At 49.3% G+C, this 11,157-nt stretch overlaps 1 protein-coding gene across 1 annotated transcript; it reads right to left on the bottom strand.

The window, feature by feature from the left end:
- Nucleotides 1-6,942: 6,942 nt before the first annotated feature.
- Nucleotides 6,943-10,432, bottom strand: LOC119535194 (cilia- and flagella-associated protein 46-like). Its single transcript, XM_037837694.1, has 5 exons — nucleotides 10,384-10,432; nucleotides 9,978-10,102; nucleotides 9,736-9,849; nucleotides 8,689-8,753; nucleotides 6,943-7,336 (listed from the first exon to the last, which is right to left on the bottom strand). The coding sequence occupies exons 1-5, from the start codon at nucleotides 10,430-10,432 to the stop codon at nucleotides 6,943-6,945; spliced, it is 747 nt and encodes a 248-aa protein (XP_037693622.1).
- Between the last annotated feature and the right edge of the window lie 725 nt (nucleotides 10,433-11,157).

Consider the following 11,157-nt stretch of genomic DNA (forward strand, 5'->3'; position numbering starts at 1 on the left):
GGCTGAGAAAAACTTCCCAACCCTTCTAAATGACATCAATATGCACATCCAAGATACCCAATGAACTCCTAATAGAGTAAATCCAAATAAATGCATCCCAAGACATTTACTAATCAGATTGTCAGAAGAAGACAAGGGGAAAGTTCTGAACACAGCAAGAGAAAAGTGATTCACCACTTACAAGGGAAATCTCATAAGAATGAGTACTGACTACTTAGCCGGCACCAGAGAGGTGACAAAGCAGTGGTATGACATATTTAAAATGCTGAAAGACAACAATTTCCAGGCAAGAATTCTTTATCTAGCAAAGCTCTCCTTCAGAATTGAGGGAGAGTTCAGCATTTTCACAGACAAACCAATGCTGAGAGAATTTGTAAACAAGAGACTTGCCCTGCAAGAAATATTCTAGTGAGTCCTCCTGGCTGAGAAAAACAAAGGAGAGAGAGGTCTGGAGAAGGGCACAGAACTGGAGAGTATTAGTAAGGGTAACTGAAAGGAAAAAAAAAAAAAAAAAAGAAGGGGAAAAATATATTTGACAACTAAAAACCAAAGAATAGGATGGTTGATTCAAGAACTGCCTCCACAGTAATAACACTGAATGTGAATGGATTAAACTCCCCAATTAAAGGATAGCAATTGGAAGAATGGATTAAAAAGTATGATCCATTTATATGCTGTCTACAAGAGACCCATCTTAGACCCAGCAACACAAAGAGATTGAAAGTAAAAGGATGGAAAAAATATTCCATGCAAGTAGGAGTCAAAGAGAGCAGGGGTAGTAGTAGTATCAGACAGAATAGACTTTAAATGCAAAGATGTCATAAATGACAAAGAAGGACACTATATATTAATAAAAGGGGCAATTCACCAAGAAGAAATAGTAATCGTAAATGTTCATGCACCCATTCAAGGTGTTCCCAAAGTATATGAAACAAACATTGCCGAAACTGAAGGGAGCAATAGATGTTTCTACAATAATTGTGGGAGACTTCAATACCCCACTCTCTTGTATGGATAGACTAACCAGACAGAGAGCCAATAAGGAAACTGAGAATCTAAACAATGTGATAAATGAATTAGATTTAACTGACGTTTTTAGAGTGTTACATCCCAAAGTACCAGGATATACATTCTTCTCTAGTGCTCATGGAACATTCACAGGATAGATCATATGCTGGGGTACAACAAGCCTCAATAAACTTAAAAAGATTGAAATTATCCAAAGGACATTCTCTGACCATGATAGATTGGAACTAGAAATCAATAACCATGCAGGGTGAATTTCTGAAACCTCACATAGTATTAACCTCTGCTTCTTATATTCTTTTCCTTAAAAGATGTTGTATAAAGCATAAATAGTTGAAAGTCATTTTTCTTTTGTTTGACTCTCCTTTACCTTGCTTATTTTGAATAATACTGACATTAGATTATTCCTATTTGACTATGACTCCTTCCAGATATTCTGGACTCATCATTTTTTTTATCTTTGTTCATTTCTAGTATCTTAAAGATGTTTTTATTTTTAATCGGTATGGGCAGAGAGCAGGAAAATAGCTTTAATTAAATAATCTTCCTTCAATGAGACAAGTTGTAGGTGGGTGATAAAGAGAAAAGAAATGGGCATTAGATGCACTGAAGACTGAGTTTAATTCCTGGTTTTCCTACTTCTTAGGGTTGTGACCTTGGGAACATTAGTTATGATCACCAAATATGTTTCCTTATATGAAAGGGAGGATACTAATACATGCTTTAGTGGTGGTTGTTAAGTTAGAATACACACACACACACACACACACACACACACACACACACATATTTATCTATATGGCATTTACTTCAATGCCTTCCACATGCTCATCAGCATGATTAATGTAACTACTATGACCGCAATTATTACCATTTTAAATATTATTTTAAGTCTGCAAAGCTTTCACTTATCTCACCCATAGTTGAATTTGAATTACAATATGTTAACTGTATCAGAATAGGGAAGAAATGAAGAATTTTTCCTTTAAATCTTCACCTACTTCAGATAAGTAACCTCAATATAGCTCTTTGTCCATCAAGGGACTTTAAATTATCTACTACTAACACCACAGTGGGACAAGAGGATTCCTTTTGCTTTTTCCCTTCCTCAAAGCCTTGGAGGTAATTTACGATGATAACTACATGAGCAACCAAGGCGTTTATGTCTGTTACTGTCAGTAACTATTCACAGGGAAGATATTAAGATTTAAAGTGTTGGGGACGATTAAGGTAGCATGTATAAAATCCACCCTCAGCGATGCCGGAGATATGCAACATGACCGCTAGGGCTGATGTAACAACAGTTTAAGTTGCCCTCAGCCTTCTATGGAAGTGATAGCCGTTTGCGCCTAAGATTCACATCTAGAGTGCTAGCTTTACTATCCCAGCAACAGTAGCCACCAATCCTGTGCTAGCCTTACATCTGCCATCCGCCCTAGCAACAGCAGCAGCCAATCCTAGGCCGCCACCCGTTCGTACTAGCCACTCCCTCTACCTTAGGGTATATATACCCTGCCTCTTCAATAAAGTTTTGCAGCTTGATCAGAAACCTGTCTTGCTGTCATTCCTCGTGTCTCTTGTCCCATACCATTCCTCCCTCACAGGATTTGGAGCTTCCGTTGAACGTCCCGCCAGCCGGGACATTAAAGTATATATTAAATTAGCTTTTTCAGTAGTTTAATTAAAGTTCTTGGGGGTGAAGTCATCTTTCTGTTATTTTAGAACAGCCCTCATGTTTGCTGTGAATTTTGAATCAACAAATGCACTATGTCTTCTTCTTCAGAGAGGTATTGATGTCTCTTTTTGAGATTCCCGTGGATGGACTGTGGAAGAATATGCTCTTAGTGGCTTTAATATGTAAGCATTTACATTATATATCAGTTATCACTAATCAGTGATGTTTAAGATAATCATATCTGTTACCAACAACACTGGTGAGGCGGACTTTATAGTTTGGTTGAGGATGTCTTAGAGTGGCTGTGAGTTAGTTCATGTCAGCAGCCAGAAACCACATTAGAGGGAAAGTGCATTGTGAGGCTAGACAAGTTAGAAGGAGCAGTGAATGCCACATTCTTGATGGGAAGAGGTAAGGCTCAGGATTTTTAAGACCTTTACTCTTAGTGCTCCTAACTTTTTCAATTTTATTCCAAGTATAACCTTTATGCACAGGGTACAAATAGGGTCACATCTTTGATTTTTCTACAAAATTATCTGAGTCTTGAAATGTCCAGGTTTGCAGAAAATCCTCTATTTCCCCTTGAGACTATCTCCTATCCCCACCCCATTGAATTTTCCAAGAACCTAGTGGGATTTACTAAGTCCAAAAAAGACAATCTTCTTTCACAAGTCAGGTGGAGTAAAAAAAGGGCTTTCTAGTGTTTCCATTGCTTCTATTGCTGCAGTGTTGCTTTTAAAGTCTGGCCCTACAGTCGGGTCATGACTGACCTTTCCTAGGAGGATGCCTTTGCTGATCCCGACCCCTCCCAGGCTTCAGTGGTGACCTACACTTAGTCTTCACAGTTACAACCTTTTTTCAGTTCACGTGTGCTCATATGCTCAGCCATTGCTTCCTGAGCACCAGCACCCTGCCCTGGCTGCTGGGCCTTCTAGCTTGAGCTGCACACTTAGTAAGCAAACTGATATTCCCCTTCCTCTCCCCTCAGTGTATTGTGTGGAGCCCAGATCATCACGGTGAATTACCCTTTGAGGCCCTAGTTTGCCTTTTCTGCCAGCAGACATTAGTGGGAACCCTTCTGATTGCCAGAGAGGTTCACATAATCCTGCAGGAAGAGATCCGAGTTTCCTTTCATCTTTGCTAAATCTGCACCCCAAGGCCCCTTTAGTCTGGTGGAGCACCTTTACTTAGGGTGTTGAAAGTCCCACATCATCCCTTCCCAGAGTCCTAGTGGGTGCTAACTTCCCTTAGATTCCATGATTAAGGTCAGTCCCTCAAGTGATCTGTTTCCCGTAGTAATGAAAATCTCCCAAGGTCTTCCATGTTCACCTCAACTTTTCAAAGCTGGCATACAACTTTTCAAAGCTGGCATAACTTTCAAATCCAGCCCCACAAGGTGGTCATTTGGCCAAATTCTCTGACTCTATGAGAGGTTAGTCGGTCTTAGGAGAGCTAAGTCTCCTTCACGACACTTCAGTATCCATGTATTAAAGAACAGTTACATCTTCCAAGACAATTGGAGATGAACATGGAAATTAAGCATTGTTCTAACAAAAATTAGCATTTGGTTTGGTTACGAATGAACAGGAGTCCAAGCCAGGTCTTCACATCTATTACTTTTCTGACCTTGGTGTGACTTAACTACAGTAATAGCAGCCAATTATGTTATCTAATTTAATGAGGTAGTATATTTATACTATAGCTATATATATTTAAAATTTACATAGTAGCTATGATGCTCTGTAATTACAAACCACAAAGAATAGAGCAGCTAATATCCAAAATTAGGTCTTAATAACATTTTCTGAAAATGTCATTATTTGTATGTTTAAACTTATGAGAAATCCACATTGGGTTTTAGTTGACATTCCAAAATAGTTTCAGCAATAAAGTTCAAGACAAATTATTCCATTCCTTCTCCACTTCTGTGTGCAGTGTTTGTATATTAGCCCATTAAATCCTCATAATACTTGGTGAAGCGGCACAGTAAGATCCCTGTTTTGTAGAGGAAGACGCTGAGCCTCAGAGCTGGGACTTGTCTAAGAACAAATAGTTTGTGTTCCAGGGCTAGGCCTGCTGCTGAGTGTGGGAACATTCCACTGTGCCCCACAAACTCCTGCTAATTTACTGCCCTCATTTCAGGACCACTTCACCTTAATTTTATTTTTTACTTCTTTAATTAATGCATAATAAAAAGTTTGCAGAGCTTTAATTTTGAAGTATATGGTGTAATTAAAGTTCTGCATTCTTAGCTCTGACATCATCTGAATCTTTTGAGAATCATTTAATGTATATGATAAATGTTCTTTATATCATCATTAAAGTAGTAATATTATCCAACTTTTTAATACACAGCATTCACCAACTGATTTCTGAGCATAAAGAAGAAAAGCTACCTATGAATTCCTCTCAAAATAATAATTCAGGGAAGACTTCTCACAGTGGAATTACTCCATGTTTCTACCATAGAAAAAGAAAATCCAAGCAAGAAAGTTTTGATATAATGAAAGAGCAATTTTAAAAATCAATGTGTAGGGCTCAAAGGTGGTGGCATAAAGAGGAGTGGAAGCACTGGCCTTTCCTGTGTGCATCCCCTGGGGTCTCTGGCCTTTCCTGTGTGTGTCCTCTCTTCCTCTCTTGCACTGACCTGCACATGGTCCAACCCCAGACACAGGAACCAGCTGAGGCCCCTCCCCAGGCCGGCAGCTCCCTGGTCATGGGCACCTGTCTCCTTGTGGTTCCACAGGGGGCATGGCTGATGCCAAGCACCAGCTGCCCCACCCCTGCCCTCTGCTGCCCAGGCAGTGCACACTGCCTCTTCCCTAAACTGCCTGCTCATCTGTTTATTTTTATTTTGCTAAAAAGTCTACTACAAACAAAATTTACTGAGCTGATCTTTTAGAAACCTAGGCAGGACCACACGCCCTTGGCTTCACGTCCATCCCCAGCCCTCGGTTCCACTGTAACAGCCTCAGGATCATGACAGTAAGTGCTGTGGACAGGTTTGAGTTTTAGAAGCGTCCTTCAGACATGACCCCAAGTAGATGATATGCACCCGGCAACATAAAATAACCACCAACATGGGGGAGAGGCGGGGTGGGGCAGGAAGCGGAAATCTCATATTTCTGCACAAGCGGAGCCTTGTCATCAAGTCGCCCAAAAGCAGCTTCACTGCTAATTAAAGAAATAATTCCAACAAAATGAGCCTCGACCCCCAACCTCCCATTACATAAAGACATCAAGTCAATGAGAGTCGTCCTACTATAAGAGCTGAAACTATAAATGATCTCACAGTCAACACGGGAAAACATCTCCACAATCCTAGAGCAGACAAAGGTTTCCTAGATAGGGCATGAAAAAATGACAACCGTGAAGGGAAAAAAATCAATAAATTGGCCTTTATCAAAATTAAAAATTGCTCTTCTTCAAAATAGACATTATGAAAATGAAAAGGTGATCCCAAGAGTAGGAGAAAATGCAATCAATGTATCAGCCGAAGGACTTGTGTGGAGAATACATAAAGAACATCTACGATTCAATACAGAACAACTGACCGAGTAAAACAAAGACTCGGACAGATGGTTCCCACCACAGGACATATGGTGGCCAAGAGACATGAAAAGGTGCCCCACATCTTCAGTCATCGAGGAGATGCAAATTAAATCCACAGAAGGAAATGGCTTCACACCCGCTGGAAAGACTCACACCACCAAGTGTTGGCGAGGACAGGGTGGCTGGAGCCTCCCTTATGGCTGGGGGAGGACAGAAGGCTACGGGCTCTTTAAGGAGCCACTGTCTGTCTCATATTTAAACATCCATTCACTCTGTGACCCAGCAATTCCACTCTTAAGTTTATACCCAAGAGAAATAAACAAAAGATGTTTGTTCACACAAAAATCTAAATACAGATGCTCTCAGCAATCTCATTCACAGTTGCCCTAAGGTAACGCCAACTCACACACCCCTCTCCTGTGAGTAGAGAGACAGGTGCTGGTGCACCCGCGCGGAACTCTCCTCGAGCAGAGTAAGAGATGCCCGGCACAGAAGGGGCACGCGGCAGTGTTCTGGATGGTGACAGCCGAGGACAACCGATCTGCAGGGTCAGGAAGCGGCCATGCGGGCAGGGCAGGGAAAACCTCCGAGGGCACAAGGGAACTCTCCGGAGAGACAAACGTTTGAAATATGTCTACATTCATGGAGTTGAGCCCCTAAGAGGTGGTGCATTTTACTCAACACCATAATTATCCCTCAGTGAAAAGGTCTTGGAGGGCAAGACCTCCATTTTGTGCCATGTTTTGACTTTTTCTTTCATGATAAGGAACGTCCATGACCTCCTTCTCCCCCCAGCACTTCAGAGAATCGGGAATTGGCTGTCCACCGAGCCTGAGCACAGATATTTTTGAGAACGTAAAACCTAACATGTGGGCACGTGCACGCCCGCATGAGGCGGGGAGGGGCTGCTCGGACTCACAGCGCCAGCTCAGCCGCCACTCCTTGTCTTCCTCGTCGGTCTGGTTTAGGACAGCCACGATCTGGGAGAGGCTGGAGAGCAGGTGATGGTGGCACCAAGGCTTGAGGAAGGGCCTCACCATCTGCCAGTAGAGGACCGACGCATTGTAAACCAAAAAGTAATACCTAAGACGCAAGCAGACGGAAGGCTGGAAACACATCAGAATGCCAGACTGTTGGGGCTGCAAAATCCAAGGCCCCCCCCCCTTCGTTTCCCTCAGAGCCCCCTTCCAGGAGGGGGTCTCGGGTCCCCCTGCATCCCTAGCAGATGGCAGCGGCCACGTCTGAGGTCCTCTGACCCCAACGGCCTGAGCATGGGGACTGCAGAGCCCTCTCCCTGCTTGGGGACGCTGCTGGTGGCCCCACTTGCACCCCAGCTGCAGTGACCTGGCCACAGGCTCCTAGCGACTTCAGCTGCCTCCTCACTCACCGGGGTGCCTGAGGCTGCCAAGGGCCCATGGTCTGGTGATGGACAGACAAGGACAGGCAAGCAGAGGGGGAATCGAGAAGGGCTTCTGGAAGGAGGTGGCCTGAGAGGGCCCAGGTGGGAGAGGAGTAGGGTAAGAGAGGCGGAGGGACAGAGGAGGGGGGAACATTCAGGAAGAAAGCTGTTTCCTGTGGCTGAGCCTGAGTGCAGTGTGGAGGGGCCGGAGAAGTGGGTCGCCAAGGCAGGGCTTTCTCCAGGGGCACAGCAGGGGGGCTCTCAGGGAAGGGGGGATAGAGGCAGGTTGGCCCTCCCGACTGTGGGGTCCCTCAGTGGCGCGGGGCTGGCTCTGCCCACTGCAGTCCTCGGGAGGTTGAATGTCACAGGCCACAGGCAGGAGGGTGGACACAGGGCGGCAGGGCCCAGGGCGGCTTTACTCGGAGCCAAGGTCCTGGGCGGCTCTTTCTTCGAGCTTTTCCATGGACGGAGGGAAGAGCGGGGTGCTAGGAGCCATGCAGCCCCTGCCACCCCGGCCCTCTGTGCCGACGGCCCCTATCCCTGCCTGGAGGGACGCTCACGTCAGAGGGGCAGCTCCTGGGGCTCCCCCCGGAACTCGCCAAGGCCTCTTCGCTCCAGTCCCCTAGTCCTGACTCCCCTCCTGCTCGTGGGCCCTGGGACGCTGGCTCCCACACCCCTCTAACGGGGCACCGCCTCTCCTTTCTCTAGCCCCCTCGAACCCCGGTGCTGACCCAGCCAAACGAGAGTGTTAAGAGGCCGGGACGTGCTGTGGCCTCGGGCCGCCAAAAAGGAGGCTGATGAGGAAAACAGACTCTAAAGCTTCCTACAAACACATACCTGTGACACAAACCCTGCTGAGCCCAGGGGGCGGCGGACGGGCTTTCTGTGACCCAGCCCAGATTCTGCTAGACAACACCCCAAAACAGTGAGGGGAACCGCCCCCCTGCCCCAGCCCAAATAAAGAGAATGGCTGGTAAATTCTGACCCTAAAATGCTTCCTGTAATTAGTTAGGAGCAGCCATTCCACGATACCTACCTCGGTTTCCCTTTGGCAAAGTTTATTGCCTTCGTATACTGAGTCACACGATTTTCAAAATCCTCCTATAACAAAAAGGATTCGGTTGAGTTTGCCACTGAATCGTCACTTTGGTGAGCATTAAACCTCCCGGAAGATTGCGGCGAGGGTTTGCAGCCGCTGCGGCCGAGCTCCCGGGCACAGGGGCCTCTCCCCATAAGGTCCCTCACCAGGCAGCGGGCTCACCGGGCAGTGGCCACTACAGGGTGCTGGGGAGGTCAAAGGGTCATGCCAGAGGCCTGTCCGGTGGCACGACTCGAGAAAACAGCATCGCTGGGACTCGACGGCTGTGGTGGTCTGGGGGCTTTATGTTCTTAAAGCAGACCCCTGCCTGTGGGTGGGACCTGTGGGTGGGACCTTTGATGAGGCTATTTCAGTTGAGGCTGCCCCAGGAGGGTCTTAATCCTCTCACTAGAGTGCTTTATAAGAGGGTGAGATTCAGAAGCCAAGAAAAACACACAGAAAAACAGAAAGAAAGCCACAGCAGCGGAGGAAGAAAGCCACAGAGGAGCAGCCAGGGGCTGACAGCAAGGGAGAGCCCCTGCCAGGGCCCTGGCCACATGGCAGGGAGCCGGTCTTTGGGGAGAAAGCATCCCATGAGGATGCCTTGATTTGGACATTTTCACAGCCTCAAAACTATTCGCTTGTAAGTTAATAAATCCCCACTGTAAAAGGCAACCCAGTGCTGCTATATTGATTTCAGCAGCTTGAGCAAACGGAAACAACTGTGAAAATGAACTGAGGTACTTAACTCTATTTTGCTAAATTGCCTGCTCTTGGGAGCCATGGAATGCTGAGGAGACTCGAGGCCATTTTAGGGGTAAAAATATACTAGGGTAATTACGTTTTCATTTTAGAGTGGGGAACTAGCAAAGGCTTGTAAATTATTTCACTAAAAAGATTTAAATCATACACATAAAGGCATCATCATCCAAAGTAACAAGAAAGGGAAATGGGGGGGGGGCCGCGCTCACACTCCTGCGGCGGCGGGGAGCAGGGGCCCCTCACCAAGTTGTCAGCCGACTGCGGGGCGCACAGCCGAGCCCTGCACAGGTGCGCGTGGCCCAGAAACTGCGTGAAGTACATCTGGATGCAGCCCTCGCTCACGTCCGGCCGGCCCATCTGCAGGAGAACACGGCGCGAGGGCCTGGGGGGAGCTCCGCAGGGCAGTGCGCGGCGCTCCCCGGGACGCCCCGCTCTGTCTGGATCCCCACCCCCGGGGCGCCGCAGCCGCCCCAGTAGCCGTTTACCTTGAGCGCCTCCTCGGCGCACAGCACGAAGAGTTCGGGGCTGAAGCTCTCCGAGGGGTGGAACTCCGACTTCCCCAGGCTGGCGGATTTGCTGAGCGCGTAGGCCTTCTGCAGCGCCGCGGCATCTACCGGAAGCGGCGGGGGGCGTGCGCGCTGTCGGGGAGCTGGAGAGGCAGGGCTGCGCCCCATCCGCCGTCCACAACCCCCCCCCCCCGGCGGCCCCCCGAGGTGCCGGATGCTCCCCGCCCCGACGACCATGGGAACGCGCGCCGCCCCCGGGCGAGGGGACCCTCAGGACGCCCCCGGCCAAAGAGCGCGGCCCTAACGCGCTGTGGGCCCGCAGAGCCGCGAAGAGCGGGGCTCGGGGATCTGCCAGGGCAGGGGTCGCGGCGGGGCCCGGGCCCACCTCGCTGGCTCTTAGCGCGGGCCAGGTGCTCGGTGATGGCCAGGTCCATGGCGCCGACGGCGGCGACCGGGGCCGGGACGACCTCTCCGGGGCTCCCACCGAGCTCCGCCGCCCGCGTCCGATCCTGCTCCGAAAGTCCGGCGGGCCCCGACGGCCGTTAACTGGCGCCCAAGAGGGAGGTGGAACGCTGCAGACGGGGGCGCGGCGGGGCTGGCTGGGCAGGAGCGCGGGGGCGCGCGCCGGAGCCGGGGGCGGGTCGGGGGCGAGGGGAGGGGAGGGGAGGAAGGGGAGGAAGGGGAGGGGGCGAGGCAGGCAGAGGGAGGGGACAGACTGGGGCGGGTCCACGGGCCAGTCCGCTCTGGCTCCTCTCCCGCCCGCCCGTGGCGGGTCATCGCCGTGTTGGCCGCGGGGTCCCCAGCCGCGCTCCGGGGAGGGCCGCTGCCCCGGGCTTCTGTGGCCTTGTGGGTCAAGGGTCAAGGACGCGCTCTGGGGTCTGGTCCCCCCCCAGGCCCCACGCCCTCCCTGGCAGGCTCCCGCGGTCCTTCCCGCTGTGGTTCACTCACGCTACCCCCCGCCGCGGGCCAGGCCTGGGCAGGTCTGGAAAGGCAGCAGGGAACAAACACCAGGGACACCCTTCGGGGATAGCATGTGGGGGCGGCAGACCCCAAGCAGAGAGGAGTGAATGCGTGCCTGCTGGGGCCGGGGGTGGGGAGCAGCCGGCTTGCCAAGGACCTCTGACCCTGTGTGGGGGTGGGTAGGGGTTGAGGAGGGTGT

This window comes from Choloepus didactylus, chromosome 5 (genome assembly GCF_015220235.1).
Source record: "Choloepus didactylus isolate mChoDid1 chromosome 5, mChoDid1.pri, whole genome shotgun sequence".
Lineage (NCBI taxonomy): Eukaryota > Metazoa > Chordata > Mammalia > Pilosa > Megalonychidae > Choloepus > Choloepus didactylus.